This window comes from Ailuropoda melanoleuca, chromosome 3 (genome assembly GCF_002007445.2).
Source record: "Ailuropoda melanoleuca isolate Jingjing chromosome 3, ASM200744v2, whole genome shotgun sequence".
NCBI lineage: Eukaryota > Metazoa > Chordata > Mammalia > Carnivora > Ursidae > Ailuropoda > Ailuropoda melanoleuca.
In genome coordinates, this window is record NC_048220.1 from 47,791,682 (window position 1) to 47,814,388 (window position 22,707).

The 22,707-nt window shown below is 40.9% G+C and overlaps 1 protein-coding gene and 1 pseudogene across 1 annotated transcript; one reads left to right on the forward strand and one right to left on the reverse strand.

Moving 5' to 3' along the window:
* Positions 1-1,667: 1,667 nt before the first annotated feature.
* Positions 1,668-2,280, reverse strand: LOC100467554 (annotated as a pseudogene).
* A 3,161-nt stretch (positions 2,281-5,441) lies between these two features.
* Positions 5,442-7,981, forward strand: CARTPT (CART prepropeptide). The gene is made up of 3 exons (XM_002915897.4): positions 5,442-5,982; positions 6,404-6,487; positions 7,491-7,981. Exons 1-3 carry the CDS (start codon positions 5,824-5,826, stop codon positions 7,596-7,598), a joined length of 351 nt encoding a protein of 116 aa, XP_002915943.1. The 5' UTR covers positions 5,442-5,823; the 3' UTR covers positions 7,599-7,981.
* Positions 7,982-22,707: the final 14,726 nt, after the last annotated feature.

A 22,707-nucleotide genomic window follows, 5' to 3' on the forward strand; every position in this document is an offset into this window, starting at 1 on the left:
ATCTCTTAGGGCATCCTAGTCTGCTGCTTTAGTACTAATTCTACACTTCCTACAAGCTTAGGAGCTCTGGATCCAGAAAAGCTAGAGAAGGTGGGACACCTGTGGCATAGGAAGTGCGTGCTAGGTGTGTGCCGTTCCTTCTGCTGCGCTCCAGGTGTGATGTGCAAAAGAAACCAGAGAAAGATTTCTTCGTCCTGGGGCAAGTATCTCTTCATTATTGATACCTTCCTATACCTGACGTAAGCTACTTTTATTGGGCTAGATCTTTTAGGTAAAAAAGCTTGCTTTTAGCATTAGTATTTTAAAAATGGAATCCTTTGGGTTCACTTATGCTTCTACTTTTTGTTCATGGGATCCAAATTTGGAATGATCTGTTGGGGCTCTGAATTTCCCTTTTCTGCTCTACTGCTCCCTCTTCTAGGCTTGTTTCCCCACCTTTTACATTGTCTCTGTACCCTACCCTCCAGCATCCCAGGCTACTCATTTTCCCCAGATGCAGTTGCCTCCATAAGTTTGCATACATCCAGAGTGGGATGTTTGTTATTGTTGAAATTCTACCCACCCTCTAAGACGCAGCAGCTCATATACCATTTTTTCATAAAGTTTCCTCTCTAGTGGGAATTAATTTCTGACTTCTTAGGGCTTCCTAATCTCTATTAGGATGCTTTCCTCACTGAGATGTTATATTATGGGTATTTATGGGTATGATTAGATTCAAAGATCAAGGGCAAGAACTGTGTCTTTTTTATCTCCACAGTCCTCATAGTACCTAGCAGTGCTGTGAACATAGTGAACATTGAGACTTTTAAAAAATTGAAAGCCATGAAATCAAAAGTTGTTGTTGTTTTAAGTAGGCTCCAACCCAGCATGGAGCCCAACATGGGGCTTGAACTCATGACCCTGAGATCAAAACCTGGGCTGAGATCAAGAGTTAGTTGTTTAACGACTGACCCATCCAGGCACCCTGAAATTGAAAGTTTTTAAATTGAAATCTTTACAAAATTAATGGAAAGCTTTGTCTTATTTCTTTAAAATAAGAAGTCAATGGAACTGAGGAAGTTTTGAAAAAAGTTTAGTTCCAGTTTGGTTAACATAAAGCATCATATTAGTTTCAGGTGTACAATGTAGTGATTCAGCAGTTCCATACATTACTCGGTGCTTATCATGATAAGCATATTTTCAATCTCCTTCACTTATTTTAGGCATCTCACCCATGCACCTCCCCTCTGGTAACTGTCATTTTGTTCTCTATAGTTAAGAGTCTGTTTTTTGGTTTGTCTCTTTTTTTCTTTTGCCTGTTTGTTTTGTTTCTTAAATTCTGCATGTAAGCGAAATCATAAGGTATTTGACTTTGTCTGACTGACCTATTTCACTTAGCTTATACTCTCTATCTAGATCCACCTGTGTTGATACAAATGGCAAGATTTCATTCTTGTTTAATGGCTGAGTGATATTCTGTGTATCACATCTTCTTTATCCATTCATCTATGGCTAGACACTTGGGCTGCTTCCGTATTTCAGCGATTGTAAATAATGCTGCTGTAGACATAGGGGCACAGATTGCTTTTCAAATGAGTGTTTTTGTATTTGTGTAAATACTCGGTGAAATTACTGGATCGTACAGTAATTCTATTTTTAACTTTTTTTGAGGCAGTCAGAAGTTTGTCTTATTGTTCTGTGTAATTGCTGAGGCCACTATGTCCAGACAAAAGAGTGGTCTCATTCTCCTCGGACAGAGTCTTGATGGTTTCCTCCTTTTTGGCCTGGAGCAGCTCTTCACGGTACTTGTGTGCTTCCTTGGTCTTAGATCTGTGGGCCTCAGCCCGGTCAGCCAGAAGCTTCTTGAATACCTTGTCTGCCTCACTTATGGATGTGTTTGATGAAAATACAGTTGTTTTTGAACAGGTTACCCTTCACTTTCAGGTACAGGCTGTGATACATGGGGCGGTAAATCTTCTTAGATTCAAGGTATTCCCTGAGCAGCCGCACAGAATTCTTATCCTCCTCATCCAAGTCACTTTCTCAGGCATTCGAGCCTTGGCAGTGCCTCTTCTCTTACCGATGCCCATATACTTGCCCTTTCAGCAGGCCAAGGTGTTTTTCCAGCACTTGAGCCTGGAAATTGATAGTCATGGTCTTCTGGATGATCAGCCCATCCTTGATCAGTTACCGGATCTACTGATGGGAGTTAGCATTGGCGATTTCACTGGGGTCCAATCAGACCTTCTTTTTGCAACAGTGGAGAGCACTGGAGGCAAGCCTCTTCTGAAGCCTGAGCATACTTATGGCTATAGCTGCATTGGTAAAAGAAAAGTATTTTTAACTTTTTGAGGAACCTCCATACTGCTTTCCACAGTGGCTGTACCAGTTTGTATTCCTACCAACAGTGCAAGAGCGTTCCGTTTTCTCCACATCCTTGCCCATACTTGTTGTTTCCTGTGTTTTTGATTTTAGCTATTCTGATAGGGATGAGGTGATACATCATTGTGGTTTTGATTCGCACTTCCCGGATGATGGGTGATGTTGAACATCTTTTCATGTATCTGTTGGCCATCCGTATTTCTTCTTTGGAGAAATATCTGCTCATGTCTTCTCATTTTTAAGTTGGGTTATTTTTTTGGGGGGGTGTTGAGTTGTATCACTTCTTTTTATATTTTGGATACTAACCCTTTATGAGATACGTCATTTGCAAATATCTTCTCGCATTTCTGTAGGTTGTCTTTTAGTGTTGTTGATCGTTTTCTTCACTGGGCAGAAGCTTTTTATTTTGATGCAGTCCCAATTGTTTATTTTGCTTTTGTTTTCCTGGCCAAAACTGAGGAAGTTTTACTGTTGACCAGGATGGAAATGGGGTTAATGGATAACAAAGTAGTCTGGTATTTAAGCAATATGACAATCCAAAAGACCAAGTGTTATTTTGGGCCATACAGGAAAAGAAATGACTCAAAATTTGAAGAAGGGAGGGAGAGAAAAGTACTGGAAGCCTGCTTTATCTTAGGAGGAGTTGTTAAGAGAGGTTTGTCTGTAGTAAATCTCCGTGGATACAAGCTGGTCACTGCTTCTATTTTGTGAGATGATCTGCTTCCTTTCTCTATATCTGATATGAGAAATAGTGACTAAACCCAATTATACCTTTACTTACTTGGGGGCATCAAAGGTGGGATTTTTTTTTTTCTAATGGAGTCATTATAAATTATCAAGAATATGTGCATTCTCCTGACAGTGCATGATGTAAGAACTATAGGACATCTCACGCTTTTGTGTGCTCCCTTGTTTTAACTTACATAAGTTGTCTCAGGAAGAAAATGGCCTATGTGTTGCTATACCACATGCTTCCTAAAGACAGTTTATTAAATAACTCTGTTCAGAGATGAAAATAGCATTGTGATATCCAAATGACCAGGATACCCCTGGCTTGCTTCACAGGATTGTCTAAGGGTCCCTTTCCAATCCCATCAACTAAATGTAGTATCCTCCTTACATGAAGATAAGCACCAACCTAACATCAGTAGGATTTGAACTCTTGAATATTTTTCAATAGAAGTAGCACAAAAGGAAAGTTATTACCTGTGTCTGGGTGGAGCACAATATGTGAGAAATTATTGCATTGGGAATATCCCCATCTTTGCAGAAGGATGGACTAAAACCTTATCTAGGGCTATTTTCCTTCTGAAGTTTAGAATGCTTTTTATTGCTGGAGATCATTTTTATAATGAGTGCCACTATGTCTCTGTAAGGTTTAAACAGTAAAATGTGCTGCTACTAAAGTTTTGTTGTATAGAATCTAATGGTATGTGTAAAAGGCAGACCTGAGGGAGGTATTAGATTAATTTTCAAGTTAGATTGATCTTAAGGAAAAATATTTTGGTGCTGTTAATATGTGTGCTACTCATCAAGAGAGATGTTACTTTTTGAATTGCTTTCCAGTGTGCATTTGAATAACAATTAAATACTTGTTAAATGAAATAAGTAGGCACATATTATGTTTTAACTATTCCAATGACCCGTATCACCTGCCAAGCAATAAATCTGTGGGATAATAAATTGGTGGATACTTTAGATTGGGTGGTCAAGGACATTTGAACAGATTTAAATGATAAGGAGCAGTCAACTATTTAGAAATGCAGGATGACCTTTCCAGGTAAGCTAAGAGCAAAAGCCTCAAAGTGAGAATGAGCTTGGTCTGTTAGAGGACCAAAAAGAAGATCACTGAGGCTGGAGTGGAGGGCCTGGGCAGAATATTAGGACATGAAAGTGGAAAGAGGTACAGATCATGTAGTACCTTGTAAGTCAGGATGAGGAATTTAGATTCTGTGCTTAGTAAGATGGGAAGCCATCCGTGCATTTGAAGGGTAAAAATGCTCTGGCTGGTCATGAATTGTGGATTAGAGGAAGGCAAGAGAAGATGGGATAGAGCTGGAGGTAGGCAAGATGTAGGTTGGGGCAATTGTCCAGAACTGGGGTGGTAGTAATGGGAATGGAGAAAAGTGGACGGGGTTAGAAGGGGTTGAAAGAAAGAAGGTGTGGTGAAAGAAGCTAGGTGGGCAGGCAATTAAGATAAGCCTCTAGGTCTAAGTAGGGAAAACAACACCTCTCCTACAGGAATTTTGGTTTCCATTCAGGCGGTAGGGACCCCCACCTTTTAAAAACAAGTCTTCCCAAGTCACTGAGGACCTGGCTCATCAGTAACTTCTGATCTCTAGAGATACTTCCATAATCAGGGACTTGGATTTTTCACTCCTTTTGTTTTCTTTCTAGACAGGCTTCTTGGGTATCAGGAGTGGGTGGTGGGTAACGGGGGTTCTGAGGATGGTGAATTTGCCATAAGGAAAAACTGAGATACTGCACACAGCCACTTACCTGGGCAGTCTCACAGTTCAAAAAGGAGAGGCAGGGAGGCTTAGTGCTTATTGTGCTCCGGGCCAGAAGTTTTACATACCAAATCTCATTCCCTCCTTTTGATTACTTGTGAGGTGCATTTTTAAATACCAGTTTTACAAAAAAGAGAGACAGACAGAGACAGAGACACTCAGATAGGTTATTTATTTTTGCCTGAAGTCACACAGCTTGTAAGTAGTGAAGCCAGGACTGGTATCAGAATGGGGCTGTCTGCACTCCCCACACTGCCCCTGAATTGGAGTTAGTCTGTTTTCCTTCTTTTCTCATTACCACATAGATTCCATGAAGAACTCATCCTGGGGAAGGCCATGATTTCTCTTTGTTATGTTTACTATGTTTGCCTCCCCTACCAGGCATAGTGCTTAGTAAAATGCTCAGCAAACATGCCTGCCTGGAGGCAACACCTCCTACTTGCTGCCACATATGGGGCTGGGGTGAGAGGCAAGGCAGGGCTGGTGAGATGGATTGCTTTGCTGCTGCTGCTGGGGCTGCTGCTGGGGCTGCTGCTGCTGCTTTGCTGCTGCTGCTAGGGGATGGGGAGGGACTCTACTTCCTGTGTCTTGGCTCGAAGGCATTTTCCATCTCCTAGCCCCCTCCTCCTCCACCATCCCTCAGCTGTTGCCCCTCCGTTTCAGCTCTGGGCCCTAGGGGAGCATCCCTTGCCGCGGGGCTGACAGCACTTGGAGAGCAGGGTCCCTGTTCTCTGCGCTCCAGCTCTGTGCGCAGAGCTTCGTTCGCGGGCTCCTGGTGTCCAGCGGGCACTGATGTCAAGCGGTGGCAGAGCGCTGCCTACAGACGGTTGACCTGGACCCTCCTCCACACCCACTTCCTTCGTCGCCCCCTCCCTCTTGCCTGTACTCGGGCTCTGGCTCTCTATAAAAGGCGGGAGCGTGGGATGCCACAGCAGCTGCGAGTTTCAGCACCATGGAGAGCCCCCGTCTTCGGCCGCTGACCCTCTTGGGTGCCGCCCTGCTTTTGCTGCTACCTCTGCTGGGTGCCCGTGCCCAGGAGGACGCTGAGCTCCAGCCCCGAGCCCTGGACATCTACTCTGCCGTGGAGGATGCCTCTCATGAGAAAGAGCTGGTGGGTATCTCCCGGACCCCCCTTGGCTGCCTCCCGGTCCTTTCCTTTGTACTCGTCCGTCGTCTTTCCCTCCTTCCCCACCCCCATTGCCAGAATCGGGGTGCAGGGAGTTGAGCGTAAAGCCCGGGCTTCCATCTGAAAATCGTCTGGAGCCCACTGCTTCAGGCAGTTTATAGAGTGAATCCCTTGTCCCGGGCCCTCGGAGAACCTGGAGCCTCAGCGTCTAAGGGACTTGCGGTCTGTACGTGAGACAGTGCTCGCTAAGTTAATACCCCTTGAATGTCGTCGCTTTCTGTCCTTGAAGTCCCAGGGTGGAGTGTGTGTGGTTCCGGGGCTCTTTGTAACTAGGGCTGGGAGTGAGCACCTAGCTGGGCTCGCAGCCAATGTCGCAACTTTGGGCTCTGGGGGCGATGTGTTGCAGATCGAAGCGCTACAGGAAGTCCTGAAGAAGCTCAAGACTAAAAGTATTCCAATCTATGAGAAGAAGTACGGCCAAGTCCCCATGGTAAGGCTTTGGGGTCACCCCCTCCCCATGTTTTTCCAAGAGGAAATATACCACTTTGAGTATTATGCATTGACCTCCTACCTGCGATGTTGTTAAATCAGGCAATGGGTTTGCAGAATTCTGTGGGCTCTCTTTTGTTTTCCACCGCCAGCCATGCCCCTTGGTTTCTAACGGCAAAGAGTAGAACGTCCATTTCGGAGGACCCAACAGCTGGTGCCAGGAACCAGCTCTTGGGTCTGTGTGGAAGGGAGCGTTTCTTGAAGATGGGTTTTTTCATCTCATGAAAAATTCTCTGAATTGGAAGAGCCCTTAAATCTACTCAGTTCTTGTTCCTCCAATTTTCTTCTTGCCATCTGGAGTACTGCCAGTTTTTCTGATCTAAATTTTAAGGTTAAAATTCTTGATTTCCCGGCTTATCACTTTCCTTGGGGAATTATACATGCACACACTTGTGTTTTCTCTCTCTCTCTCACACACACACACACACACACACACACACACACACACACCCTCTTCCTTGGGATGAGGAGTCTGAAAGCAGGGAGCAGAAGTTGTGACAAAATACAGGTCTATTGTTTNGTCCACACACACACACACACACACACACACCCTCTTCCTTGGGATGAGGAGTCTGAAAGCAGGGAGCAGAAGTTGTGACAAAATACAGGTCTATTGTTTGTTTATTTCTTAGAAAAATGTCTGGTTGATTATTTTTCTTTTTGATAAACAATTAAGGGAGTTAGAAAATGTGCCCCCTCCCCCCAAAATAAAAGGTGGAATAAAGTAGGAGGGGCTCAATAATTTAAATTTTTTCTGTTTATGTTCTCTTACTGAAATTTTAAGGCTCTCTGTGTTTCAGGTCTGACCATACTTAGACCTCTCGTGATGGTGATAGGTTCCACCTATCTCTCCCAAGAGGCAGACATTGTGTCGATGGGGAGACGTGCCTATAGGGAGCCCGGGTTTGTTTCTGTGGGAAGACCACACATTGTCTTGTTTTCAGTGCCACGCTGGGGAGCGGTGCGCAGTGCGAAAAGGAGCGAGGATTGGGAAGCTGTGCGACTGTCCCCGAGGAACCACGTGCAATTCTTTCCTTTTGAAGTGCTTGTGAGGCACCCAACCGGGTCCATAAATCCCCACTGCCCCTACTTTCCCTGAGAGGACCACACTTTCATCCCTGGAGTTCGCCTTTAGCAACAAAGTTTGCATTTCCCTCTGAGGGTTAAGGGGCTTTTTCCTGCTGTTCCCAAATAAAAGAACACATTAGATGTTACTGTGTGAAGGATAATGCCTTGTATGGTGTTGATACATGTGCAAAGTATTCTTTTCTTATTCATCTGACACACTCTTATGTATCTTTGTGTAAAGAAGGGGAACTTCACTTTGAAAATTGTATTTTTGTAAGTGATGTGGCAGGATGAAAATTAGATTTAGTTAATCTTGGTAGATGACATCACAACCTGGAAGATGACCCCAAATGACACAAATTGCAGCATGCACAAATTATACATAATAAAGTGTTTTTAATAATTGCTCATACTGTATCATTGTTTCTATGTCATAAGTAATTTAAGTAAGAGTGGTGGAATTAATCATGCCGTTTTCAAAGAGAAATATTTTAAAAATAGCAGTCTATTGGGAGAACAGCACCTTGGCTCCAAGGAGTTTTCATCATTAATTGGGAGCTTGTCACAAAAGCTTTGGTGCACTCTGTTTTTCTTTGATTGCAGTGGTGTGTGTGTGTGTGTGTGTGTGTGTGTGTGTGTTAATTGGAGATGGTTGGAGTTGAGCTGATGTGATATTGTTTATTAAAACCTTTAGTAGACTCCTTAATTTTCACAGTGAGAACAATAAAAGATAAATTGTTTCAGACTTTAGCCCCATTAAAAGCAGTTTGAGAAATTGGGATTTTTGTTTTGGCTACTCCTTTATTAGAAAATATTCATTGATAAAAAATGGATTCTTTGGGGGCTTATTGTTTGTCCAAAGGAAGGGGAATAGCCGTATTAGGTGCTTTAAGTGTGTGAGACCCACTCATTCCCACTATTTAATATATAATCCTGTGTGGGGCTTGTGGGTGGTTTAGTCTGTTCAGCGTCTGCCTTTGGCTCAGGCCGTGATCCCAGGGTTCTGGGATCGAGTCCCACATCAGACTCCCTGCTCAGTGGGGAGCTTGCTTCTCCCTCTCCTTCTGCCTCTCCACCTGTTTGTGCTCTCTCACTCTCTGATTTAAATAAAATCTTTAAAAATACATAATTTTGGTAAAATTATCTGGTCAAAGGAAAAATAGTCATTTTAATAAATCGTTTCGAGGGGAACAAATGAGAATTGATAGGTGGTAAATTCAAGAAATCTAAAAATCTTAAATGTAAAGGTTAGTATCCTTTAAATGTTTCTGAGTGTTTAGCCGAGGTCACATTCCTAAGGGCTTAAACCAGAGTAAATAACATATGAGAAGCAGCATCATGAGACAAACAGGTGCTTACGGTTTCCAAGTGCAAACTCAAGAGGCGCCTGCATAATATTAGTATTAAAAAAGAAAGTCCCACCCCTGCTTCCTAGGGAGGTAGAGTATGCTGATAGAAAATATGCTCATACATAATTGCTATTTGCGGTGTTCTCATTGTTGCTATTAGCATGGCTCATTCCCTCAATTCCAAGAGAGATACTATTACCGTTTTTCAGAGAAGGAAGCAGAGGTCAAGAGAGACGATGGAAATCATCTTGGTCAGGTCATATAATCCAAAATCCTGATTTCAGCTCTAATCCCTCTGACTCTCTAGATTTATTTGCCTTTTGCTTCCGTATCACTCTGGGCAATAGCACAGGTTGTTTGGACTCCCAAATTCCCCAGAAGGCACTTCTTTCTTTAATAGTAATTAGCTCACTAGGGTGCTGATGTATCTTTTGGGGTCCCATTTCTACTTGAATTCCTCTTTGACAGCCTTAGTTGTGATTGTAATGTGTTACGTTTTAATCCTGAAAAACTGCCAGGAGTTCTTTAATGGTTCCATTGTCTGCTACTTTTCCAGAAAATATTTAAGTTAAAATCCTGATCATCTTCTTGAGTTCCTTAACTGTTTTTATTCATGTCAGTCCTAAATAAATAAGATGAGGAAATTGCTTTAACCATTGATTACTGCACAGGCAGGACCCTGAAGGATAACACTGAAAAGTACTTCCTATTGCAGCCTGCAATGTTTTCCCAAAAGAAAGAGATGCTGCAGGACTTTGTGGTTCAAAGACAGGAATAAGAATTCTGCTCCAAACCCCTTTAACTCTGTCACCCAGACTTCTATGTCACCCCATTCTTTCTTGTTTCATTTGACTAAAGGATATGGACTGAGGGGGAATTGGTAATGAGGAATCTGTGGGCTGGGTACAAAAAGGCTTTTTCCAAAAGGTTGATCTAGGGATCCAAGTTGTAAGTTCATGGTGGTAATGACATTCTATACTAACGATGGCAACATTTAATCTGAGTGGCTTGGTAGAAACTTCTCATTGTGTCAGGATTAGACCTCCTCTTCAACTGGAATGCCTTACTATGTTTAATGACTGAAGGTCTCTGTGGTAGAGGAGGAGAATGTTAAATGTTTAAAAAATTTTAGTAAGAAAAAAAGTCATCCATGTGCAATCACCCATGTATGAGCCCCAGAGATCTTCTGAGATTGGCTGAAGGATCAGGGGTCTGAGAGTTGACAAGCATCTACATCTAAAGATCTGAAGAACGTTACAGGCATAGGAATGGTGTTGCTAGAGCAGTGGTTCTCACAAGGTCTAGAGGTGATATGTGAAAGTTACTAGAGGACTTTTCTCAACTACACATAACTACTGCCCTTCCTAATTGCTGATGTCTCACCCCTCCTTCTTTGCTAGAATCTGGAGGCCTGTGAGGGACACATCCTATACCTAGGTTCCCACACACCCTTCCCAAACCTAATAATGGTACATCAGATTCTGGTTATTGACAAAGATTCTGTCTTGACCAGATTTGAGTCAGGCTTGAACCTCCTTCTGGGCCTATCTATGCACTCCCTTATAAAATCCAGTTTTAGCAAGAATCCTGATAAATCAATTTATCAAGAGTCCCACATCCTTCTCATCTTCCACCATGTCCCTAGTGATGTCTGAGCACTCTGACCTGTCTTTAGCAAAGATCCTGTCAGGTTGGTTTATCTTGAATTTCCCTGACCCCTGATGTTTCCCATTAATAATTTCCCATCCAATTCTTGGCTATAAATTCTTACTTGCCCATGCTATATTAGGAACTGAGCCCTGTTCTATCCTGAAGTCTCTTTTCCTCTATTGCAGTAATCTTGAACAAAATCTACTTATATGGCTACAATGACTTTCTAGTTCTAGTTTTTCTTTGACAGGGGAGACTATTTAGGATTGTTAGTTTGAATAAGACCCTCAAATTGTTTTGAGAAGCTTCCTATCCTAGAGCCACTGCAATACTGAGCTTGTTTTTGGTATAGTCCCTTTCATTCTACACTTGTTTGAGTGCCTTTCACATGCTGGGTATTGAGAACATAATGATAAACAAGATAGACATAATCGTTGTTTTGAGTTTACAGTCAAGTGATTTTTGTCTTTTGGTGAGATTAGATAGAAACAAAAATTATAACCCATAATAAATTCTATGAATTTATGTTGACATGATTGAGGCTGTGGACTCTTAGAAAATGAATACCAGATAAGAAGAGGTCCAAGTGGCTTTCCCTGGAAATAAGTCTTTGGGCCCCCTTGGGTGTACACTTTTGCCTTGACCAGGTGGAATTTGCAGATGTTCATAGATCAGGAATATCTCAAGGGAAAGTAAGGCTGAGAGTAAAGAGGGTGATGGTTCTGGCATCAGCTTTCAGTGTTCTTTATTTCGCTGATGGTTGGGTGGCTAAATATAATTCTCTCTTGCCTGGTTAATGTGTGTTTATAATTTGTTTCCCTTGTCTTTGTAGGCGTATGTGCTCTGTTCAGGGTCCTTAGGCTAGAGGGTCTATCAGCACAACTGATCTTGGCCAAAGAATAGTTTATGCAAATATTTCTAACTGGTGTTCCCTGAACTACTGAGAAGAGGAATCAGCAACAAGGAAGAGGTTAAGCATTTAGAAGAAAGAGGAGGTAATTGATGAAGTGAAACTCTTGTCAGGAATGGGAGGATGTGATTCAGAGCCAGGAAAAAGATAGCTTTGGGAAGGAAAGAGAGCACATGATATGTAAAGATATAGGGGACTTTAATACATGTGCTGGCAGAAGTTGGGGGTGCTTATTTCATGGCTTCTGTTTTCCAAGGAAAGTAGGTTATAAACTGATCTGAGAAGAAGGTGAAGCAAATTATCTATTTAATAATTATATATACACAGTATAGAAACTGATGATAGCCTGTCCTCTACTATAATACGACAGATTCATCATAAGACATGATACGTTAGGTACTAGACAGAGAGGAAGATGAATTTAGAGGGCACAGAGGTGAGTTATCAAGGCTTGTAGACAAAAGTGGTATTTCAGTATTCTTTTAAGAATGTGTAATATTTCAAAATGTGGAAATTGGGGAGATATCCTTTAAGATGTGGAAAATAATGTGAATGAAAATGTGCAAGGAGGGACACCTGGCTGGCTAGTCAGTGGAGCATGCAACTCTTGTTCTCAAGTGTTTAAATAAATTTAATGGAATTTTAGTAGAAATAGATGGCAGTTGTTTTCCTAATGTTTCTATTAACAAAATAAAATTGGGCATTTCTGTTTTAGGATGTCAGAACTTTGGGGGAATTTTGCCTGGTCTAGAAAATCTAAAGGTGTGGAAACTGTTGGACTCGTGGTAATTTATGAAATGAGGAGTCTGAAAGGCTGGAAGGATGGTATATGCCAGGGAGAGAGAACAGGCACGGATGATTGCAGGGGAGAGACTGAAGGTTTGAATATATAAGGGACCTGGAGCTTCTCTAGATTGTTCTAGACTCCAGTGCAGATGTGGCTTCAGCAAGGGAAGGCAAGCACAGAGCAGTGCTGCAATGGAAGCAGGAAGCCTGGTTTCCAGTCATGGTTCTGCCACACATTAGCTGTGTAACCTTAAGTCACAGAATCGTGCAGGACCTCTGACGTGCACACATGGAAGAGTCCCTTTCCAGTTCAAATATTTCAAGGCTTCATTCTACATTATTTGATCATGTCTAATATTCTGTGTTTGAGCAACTGGGAAATAAAGCAAGTATGCTCCAACCCAAACTGATTTTGGCTTTACTTGAACTGCAGCCCTTAACAAGAAAGAATAAACCTAAAATCACCTCAATATTTTTAAGTTTAGATATTTTAAATGCTAATCAATCTTGTGATGAGCCCTAAGCACTTGGAATTTGAAGATAAATTGCTTTAAAATTATATACATACATATTATATATATAAATTACAGTTCTATTTAAATTATAAATGTATACTGATGTCAAATAAATATGTAAATTTATATAGTTACCTATCCGTATGTAACTATATTTATGTAGGTAAATATATAATTACATATAAGACATATGTAATGTATAGTATATATAATTGAATATAATGTATGATGTATATATAATGTATATCATACATTATATATAATTTAAAAATTATGTGTATTAAAATGTGTTTTATATTTAAACACATTTATTCTATATAATTATAAAATATAAATATAATTACATATTATAAATTACATGTATATGACTTATATACATTAGTTGCTTCAGTATAATTTGTTTCCTTTTGTGTTCTCATTTCCCAATTTTTATTGGTGGTTAGGACCCAGCTGAGGCTTTCTAAGGAGGCACACACACGCAGGCTTCATAAAGACTGAAAACCTCTAAACATATAACTGGAGAACTTTATTTATTCATTTATTTAATATTTTATTTATTTATTTGGCAGAGAGCACAAGCAGGGAAAGCCGCAGAGGGAGAGGGAGAAGCAGGCTCCCTGCTGAGCAGGGAGCCCGATGTGGGGCTCAATCCCAGGACCCTGGGATCATGACCTGAGCCGAAGGCAGATGGTTAACCAACTGAGCCAACCAGGTGTCCCTGGAGAACATTTTAAGCTTGGGAAACTTTATTTTTTTTAATTTATTTTTATTTTTTAGAGAGTGAGAGGGTATGAGCCAGGGGAGGGGCAGAGGGAGAGGAAGAGAGAATCCCTAGCAGATTACCTACTGAGTGCAGAACTTGAGGCGGGGCTCCATCTCATGACTCTCAGATCATGACCTGAGTCGAAATCAAGAGTCCAATGCTTAACCCTGAGCCACCCAGGCGCCCCTTAACTTGAGAACTTTATACTAGCAATACTTTGAAGGCTCTAAAGCCTTAAAGGCACGCTTCTGAAGAATTGGAGCTCCCGTGTCTCAGCTGAGCTTCTACTTTATATATTCCATTCATTGTCTCTCATGATTTATAATGTCAACCTTAAGGTTCCAGAGCCGTTGGGTTTTGTGGGTTTATTAGGAGTTTGTTGTGATTTTCACTGTATAGTTTACAGACCTACTTTATACATGGTCTTAATTTTGGGATTGGTCACAGAATTTCAGAATTGAAAGGAAACTTTCAGGTCATTTAATTAAATCTCCTTTTATAAATGAAGAAATGGAAGCCTTAATGGTAAAGTGACTTGCCCATTCCTGCAGTGACCAAGAGAAAATTCAGTGAAGCAATCAATCTATATTTGGTAAGTTGTAGGACATTTCATCCAACAGATTCCCTCTTAGGACAAGCTGTCTTCCTTTGGGAGACTGCCTTGACAAGTGTTTAGGGTGGAAGTAAACCCTCCTTGATTATGTTTTATTTATCTTTCAATCTCCTTTTACTCTATTTTAAAATTTGATTTCCTTTTGACTCAAGTTATCTAGATGTCATTTGGTGACAAACAATATATAAGCCAATTCTAATGAATTTTATGTCTAAAGGGGGAATTTATTGTAAGGTGATCAGAGGACAGGAAATATAGGTGTGCAGTAAGAAAGCGGATACCCAGAGCCAGTAGGAGCCATTTCCCTTCTCAGTCTCTCTCTTACTTCCTTACCCACACATGTTTCTTGGTCTCTCCATCTTGCTTTGTATAGGTTTACCTAGGGTCTAGGAGTGGAACTGTTGGGTAGGTTGTACAATATGCTTATTTTCAGCTTTACTAGATAATGCCAGATTGCTCTCTAAAATGGCTGTACGCGTGTGTGTTCCTACCAGTGGTCTGTTCCACAGCCTCACCTATGCTTGGAAGGGTTATCTTCAAAATTTTTGCCAACCTGGTGCACCCCGCTGGCTCGGTCAGATGAGCATGTGACACTTGATCTCGGGGTTTTAAGTTCGAGCCTCACACTGAGTGTAGAGATTACTTAAAAAAAAAACTTAAAAAAAGTTTTGGGCAATCTGATACCATTTTTGTCAATGGTATCTCATTGTTTAAATTTGCATTCATTCCTTTGACTACTCAGGGCGGGCATATTTTTGTATTTATATCTTTTGTGAATTGTCTCTTCATGTACTGTGCCTATTTTTCAGTTGGGTTCTATGTCTTTTTCTAATCAATTTGTAGAAGTTCTTCGTATATATCTTGAATACTGTGTCCTTATTGTCTGTATAGCGTTGCAAAGAGCTCTTTCTAATCTGTGGCGTATCTTCTTACCCTAGTATCGTTTGCTGTGCAGAGTTAGAAATCTTAATGTAGCCAAATCTTTTCCTTTCATGTTTGTGCCAAGTTTAAGACATAATCCTTGTTCAAATCATAAAGACGTTCTGCTATAATTTTCTTTAATATTTGGAATTTTGTACTTAAAGATTATTAATCCATCTGAAATTTGTTTTTGTGTATGGTGATATGAGATTTCATATTTTTTGTATGGGAAAATCATAGTTTCATCAGTACTTTTTGAAGATTCTGCTTTTTACTGCTGATGTGTATTACCACCTCTGTCAATTTAAAGGGTTTTTTTTTTTTTTTTTGGATCTGTTTCTAAACTCTCTAACCTGTTCCATTGACTCATTAGTTTATTTGGTCACTACAACCACATACTGTTTATAGAGTACTTAAGCCTTGCTGTCTCTGCCAGCATCCCCCAGCCAGTACCTCCAGGAACACACCTGTAGTTGAACAAGTTAGATTTATTACTAGTTTCAGTTTAGGTTAGGGAACCATGTGGCATCTCAGCAAGACCGTGAAAAAACAAACTTATTGTAGGATGTGGGCTTTTGTTGAATGATTCTGGGGAGGGCCTCAGCAGGAGGAGAATAACCCTGGTCTGGGCGTCTTCAGGAAGTGGGGACAATTCTATGTTTGATATCTCAGTAAATATTATCTATAGGGAGAACAGACTAGAGTGAGGACAAAATTGTACTTGCTAAAAAAGTAGCAGTCCCTCGTTTTAATGAGAGACGGGCATGCTTGGTATGTTGTGAGTTGTATAGGGACCTATTTTGTCTATATTTATGCAAAATTATCAAGTGGCTTTGTTCTAACTCAGCTTATTAGGGTCTCCGAGTGACCTTGTCGGAGGTGATGTTCTGTGAGGTGGTGTATGGCCTACAGGAAGTACCCGGCCAGCTTCCAAAACAGGCCAGCTGCAAGCATCAGACCAGTTCCTGGGTGGCTCATCTCATAGAACAGTCCTCTTTTCCTCACCCCTACACACTTCTTCAAAATACTTTTATTCTTGGTGCTTTACTGCTACACATGAATTTTAGCAACAGCTTGTAAAATTTTACAAAATCGCATTGAACTTACAAATTAATAATGGAAAGACCTGAAATGTTGACCTTATTTCATCTTTTGATTCATTAACATGGTCTCTCCACTTACTTAGATCTTTCAAAATGTCCTTCAATAACCTTAACGATTTTCTTCATATAGGTTTTGGATTTATTAGGTTTTAGACTTTTTTAAGCTTTAGATTTATTATTTGGATTCTAATTTTTTGTTGCTAATATGTATGCTTTTTAACTCTGTCATATTTTATAATTGGTTTATTGATATATAGGAATGCTATATATCATGTTTATATATTGATGATATTCTATAATGTTCCTGAGTTTTCCTATTTGTTCTAAATATTCTAATACATTCTTTTGGATTTTCCATGTGAGCAATCATGTTATCTGAAAACAAGGATAGTTTTCTCTTCCTTTCTAATTTTTATACTTTTACAAATTTTATTGCATTGACTAGGTCTGTCAGTATGTCAGTGGTATAGGGGTGATGGCAGACTTTCATACTCTTGACTTCATTGACAACGCTTCTGAAGTTTCATAGGAAATTATTTTGTTTGGTAAATTTTTAAAATACAAGCTCTTTCTTCGGTTGAGGAGTTTTCCTCCTATTAGTTTGATAAGCTTTTGTTTTGCAAACATAAACGAGTATTGAATTTTGTAGAACCTTTTACTGCATTTATAGGTATAATTCCATTTTTCTTACTGAATCTATTAATAATCTGACTTAATCCACATGCTAGAGAAGTACTCACTCTCCTGCAGAGCTCCATGGATACCTGCTAGTGGTTGAGCAGTCAATCTTGGTGGAGTGCTGAAGTGGAAGGTCCGGGCTGGAGTCCAAACTTCCTCCATTTCCTACACCCACAGCCTCTGAACCAGATGTGTAGCTGATACTTCCACAGTCCAAGGCCCTAACATCTGATCCTTCTCTACGCTGGGCATGCAGTGGGAAAACCACATACCTGCTCCTGCTCTTGTTCCCGCTACAAGTTGCTCCCCAAATACTGTTTGTGCTGCTTGGTCGTTCACCTTGTCTGCTTGACATGGTGAATTTACTGACAGATTTCTAATGGTGTTTTCCCCTTTATGGGATAAACTCTACTTGGTTATAACATATTTTATAATACATTTTAGCTTTGATTTGGTAATATATAAACCAAAACTTTTATGTTTGTATTTCTAAGAAAGATTGGTTTGTAATTTTATTTTCTTATCTTGTCATCTGATTTTGGTAGTAGGCTAAAGAGCCTCAAAAAATACATTAAAGAATTTGTTTCCCCTCTACTTTCCTGGTCCTTTGAAACAGTTTGTAAAGAAGGATTATCTGTGGAGGTCTGGTTGACTTTTTTGTCAGTGGGAAATTTTGATTACTAACTCAGTTTCTTTAATGATTTTTAATGACTTCAGAACTATGACTGGAGAAAGACGAGACATGAAAGATTCCAGTTGGACTTAATTAATTAATTAAAGATTATTTATTTGAGAGAGAGAGCATGCACAAATGGGAGGGGCAGAGGGAGAGAGAATCTCAGAATCTCATGCAAACTCTGCACTGAGTCTCATGACCCTGAGATCACCACCTGGGCTAAAACTAAGAGTTGGATGCTTAACTGACTGTACCACTCAGGCACCTCCGCTTGGGCTTACTTTAAATCTAGATAGGAAGGGTATAAAAAGATATAAGAATAGGACAAAGAAGGGCCAAGTTTATGAATTTGTAATTTTAATTAATTAAAGGCTGAATTAAAAATCAGAGTAGTACTTGAGTAATCTTTTGTGTTGCCTCTCTCAAGTGCCTTGGGCTTCCAGTCCAGAACCTGGCTTTGCAGTGTTGGTTTGGGTCTCCTGGCTCGCGGTGCTCAGAGATAGTCAGATGGTTGGGCGACTTTCCTTCTAGCTCTTTTCCGAGCAATGACTCAGTGATTCAGCCAGTGGTGTGTTTAGTTGCTGTTTCCAAGGCCACAGAGCTGTCCTCCTTCCCTAGGCTTGTGACTTTCTATAAGCTATAGACCCAGGCAGTCATCTGCAGCAACTAAAACAAATTTAGCTCATTTTCATGATTAGAAGAGCTCCACTTCAACCCCTGTTTTGGAGCAGTGTTAGTCCTTCTACTGCATAGGAGCCAAACTCGTAGCCACTACTGCCAGCTTTGGAACCATGAGTTGAGCAACTTCTCAGCTTCGGTCTGTTCATGACATTGCATTTTGATCCATTGAGACATTTAGCTTCCTTTTTGAGGCTGGCTATAGTGTTTAAGTTTTTTCTTTTTATATTTTCTCTGTCCTTTTGGAATTACTTCATGGAATGAAGTTAAGGCAGCAGTTATCCTGAAAGTATACGTCCCCATTCATTCTTTTTTTGAAAAAATAGTTTATTTATTTGGGAGAGAGAGAGAGAACAAACAAACACACAAAGGGAGAGGAAGAGGGAGAAGCAGGCTTCCCGCTGAGCAGGGAGCCTGATGTTGCCTGGATCCCAGCACCCTGGGATCATGAACTGAACTGAAGACAGACGCTTAACCAGTTGAGCCACCCAGGCTTCCCCAGCTTGACTTATATTCTTTTTTTTTTTAACGATTTTATTTATTTATTTTACAGAGGGAGAGAGAGACAGCAAGAAAGGGAACACAAGCAGGGGGAGTGGGAGAGGGAGAAGCAGGCTTCCCACTGAGCCTGACGTGGGGCTCGATCCCAGAGCCCAGGGATCATGACCTGAGCTGAAGGCTGATGCTCAATGACTGAGCCACCCAGGTGCCCCCTGACTTATATTCTTAATCCTCTATTAAAACTACTTTTTATCATGACCACCAACCAAATTCACATTTATAAATCCAAAGTATGTTTTTCTACTCTCTTTCTGATCTCCAATGAATTGTTCAGTAAACTTTTTTCAATCAAAGTAATAATTGATGGGGCTTTTTTGAAAAATGCTTATCAGTACGTCTTTTTTTCCATGCCATAGTTTATTTACAAACATATTGAGTATGCTGAATCCGAGAGTTGGATTCAGTTTTCAAAGAGATTGTACCTCTTACAATGTTTCTTTTCACATCTATTCAATGGATTAATTAAAACATCTTTATTTCTCAAGCAGTTGGTGTCTTACTATAAAAAAATGTACAGCAGGGGTACCTGGGTGGCACAGCGGTTAAGCGTCTGCCTTAGGCTCAGGGCGTGATCCCGGCGTTGTGAGATCGAGCCCCACATCAGGCTCCTCTGCTGTGAGCCTGCTTCTTCCTCTCCCACTCCCCCTGCTTGTGTTCCCTCTCTCGCTGTCTGTCTCTGTCTCTGTCAAATAAATCAATAAAATCTTTTAAAAAAGTGTACAGCAAATTAGGTCAAAGTACACAGTCATCATCCTTAGTAACTGCCACTTGTTTTTCACTGAAAATGGCAAATTCTTCCCTGGGCCTCCTCACAGTGGCTCCTATGGACCACTGAGGTTGCAAACCCCAGATGCTCAGCCCCAGCATAGTGTTGTTGGAAGTTCTGTGAAAGGCGCAGAGACCCAAGATGAAAGAAATGGCCTCAATACTTCTTTTCTTTGTTTTTCTATCCAATATCTAGCATGGTAACATAGCTGTATCCACTTATTCATCCCTTTATTCATTACTTGACAAATAGTTTTGAGTACTTACTCTATGTCTGGCACTGTGCTAGGCTCTAGGTATACCTTGGAGAAGAAAACAGTCAAAAATGCCACGCACAAGGAGCTTATGATCTTAGGTAACAAGAGTCTCTGTTTAAGTGGGACCCATACAAGTAAACTTAAGGAAAGAGAAAGATTCCTACAGTGGCTTTGAATCTCCCTTCCCTGGAAATTTGTGAAGAGCATCATCACTCTTATTTTTTTTCAGGTTGTGTATGTTTCCTTTTGTGTATCTTAGCTTCTGATATTTGTTTCCACTTGGGCTCCAATAACCTATTTTGGCATGCACTCTCCCATTACGCTTTGTCATTGATCTCCTGAGTTCTCAATTTTACCCTCTCACCCCCAAACTCTCTGGTTGCTATAAAAGACCCACTACCTTCTCCCCCTCAACTTTTCAACAGCTCCTTGGGACCAGACCTAATTTCTGTTCTCTGATAATAATATTAACCATGTGCTGGAGGGACTTGTTCTCAGTTTTAATCTATGAATATTTCTGCATGAAAACCCATTCCATTTGGATGAGAAAGTCTGAACCTGTGTATGCAGAGCTATGCGCGTGCGCGCGCACACACACACACACACACACACACAGCTCTTGTTTTCCGTCCATTGTCCCTGTTTCCCCAGAACACTCTCATGCTGTCACCAAGGACAACTGCACACAGGGCCTGTCTGCTGTCTGGATGATTGAAACCATTAATAATTTACCGAACACTGGCTGCTGCCTTTCATTAATTATCACTATGCTAATGATGTCCCTCAGGAAAAGGGAAAAGTAATTCCTCCTCCATTGCAGTCTCAGTGGAGACAGACCATATTTCATAAATAAACCGTGGGTGTTTTGTCTTGAATGTTTTCGAACTCTTCTTTTGCAGAGAGAGAGGAGATAGAAGTAGGCACAATCAGATAAAATTAAGGCAGGTAAATATTCTGTTTGAAGATCAGTGTCAGTGTGCTGCTAATGTGGATCTGAGTTCGCCTGTCCTTTCAGCTCGGATATGGGGTCACTTTTACTGAGATGTGTTCTTAGTACAGGTGGAGGCACCAAGAACTGGACATAATCTTCTAAAATGAGATTGTCTCATATAGTCATGGATTACCTATTCAGATCATGACTCTTGATAACTAGGAAAGCAGGTTTTTTCCCATTTGATCTGTCTCGTGACCCAAGGAGGATTAAATGAGTCAAAATATATTAACAGTACCCGAACACAATAAGTATTCAATAAAGGCTAGCCATGACAAAGAATAAAGGAAAGTCTGCATAATTTCCTAGGCTAGGTGTGTTTGTGACTGGTCTCTATAGGATTTGTTTCCAGACATTGGGGGAAAAAACAGAGGAACTTCCTAATTGCATCTGAGCAACTGACAGATCATTCCTGTCCCCTTAGCAAAAAGCATCAGTTAGGCGTCTGGAAGTGGACCCTCAGGTGGGGAGCCTCATATTAAAACGAAGAGGGTGTTTAATGCTAACTGTACCAAAAAGTTCTAGCTAATGCTAACTCTACCAAAAGTTCTTTCCTAGCTGTTTGGGTATAGGTATAGGATCCTGAATCTGTTCTGGAAGCCTGGCAGTTTTTCTTGTGTGGGGAGAAGGGAGCAGGCATTCAACCAACAAACTGTTGCATGAGCACTGTCCTGGGTGCTGAAGTTTTCTTTCTTTTTAAAAGATTTTCGTTTCTAACTTCATTACTATTTTTCACAAACATTGAGTAAAGAAGAAAATGGGAAGAAGGTTACCACTTCTGTTGGTTGTTCAAGTCTTTGTTGTTGTTGTTTTCTTCCTGAACTTTGCCCACGAGGCTGTCCCCTGTGTGTGTTCCGGCTGGAACTGTCTCCTTTGGAATTCTCCCTTTCTTAATGCAGAAGGTTGGAGCCTTCTGTCTCTTAAGAGGTTTCCTCTTTCTTTCTGCTTTAGGAAGACCTTAGTGTAGGTAGCTTTATGCCAATACTGAAGACCTTAGGGGAAGGACTCCCCTTTGGGGTGTGTTTTTCTGCAGGTTTATCTTTCCTTGTCTCTTCTCATCCTTGATGAGATCTCTAAGACTAAGAGAGCATATGGACCTAAAGGCAATGGAACAAGGAAGCCACTAAAAAGATTTTTCACTCTGGCTGCTTAGGTCAATCTAGATCAGCCAAAGCAAGACCCTCTGAAATATGCACAGTCTACCCATCCAGGGTTCCTCAGAGAATGTTGGGAACAAAGCTCTATCTGGTAATCCTGTTTTAGCTTTATCTTCTATATTCATTTCTTTTACAGGGAACTAGTAAGAGGTCTCTTGGGCTTTGGCAGGCAGATGCTGGAGAATTTAGGGGTCTCATACATTTTTTTCTATTACTTTCCTTCTGAGACATACACTGGTGTATTCTGCAGACTGAGCTGAGTATGTTCTCAGGGGAAAAGTCCCCCACAGAGTAGTGCCTCTGCACTGGAAGAGCCCCCTTGCAGTGATACTTAAGACCTCACCTGCAGCTGATACTCTTGGGCACTGCCTGCCATAGTGCTGGTCATATTTGAGTTTTGAGAGGAGAGGAAATGGTCTTTGGCTGAGGGCAGGTTTCTTACTGATCTCATACTGTAAATGCATTTGCATTTCCTTGTGAGTTAGGTGTGTAGTGGAGATTCAGGCTCTTGCAGTAGGAGAGAACATATACGTGAAATCTGGTCAGGGATCCTTTTTGGGGCCAGAGCAGATGTATCCAGCACTGTAACCTGCGAAAGATTCACACTTCTCTGGGGCAGGGCCATTGTAAATGGTACAGAGTTTTGATGTCTGATTACTGGGGTCCAGCACTGATATTCATTTCTGGTACAACAGATTCTTCTGAAACTAGACTAGGCTT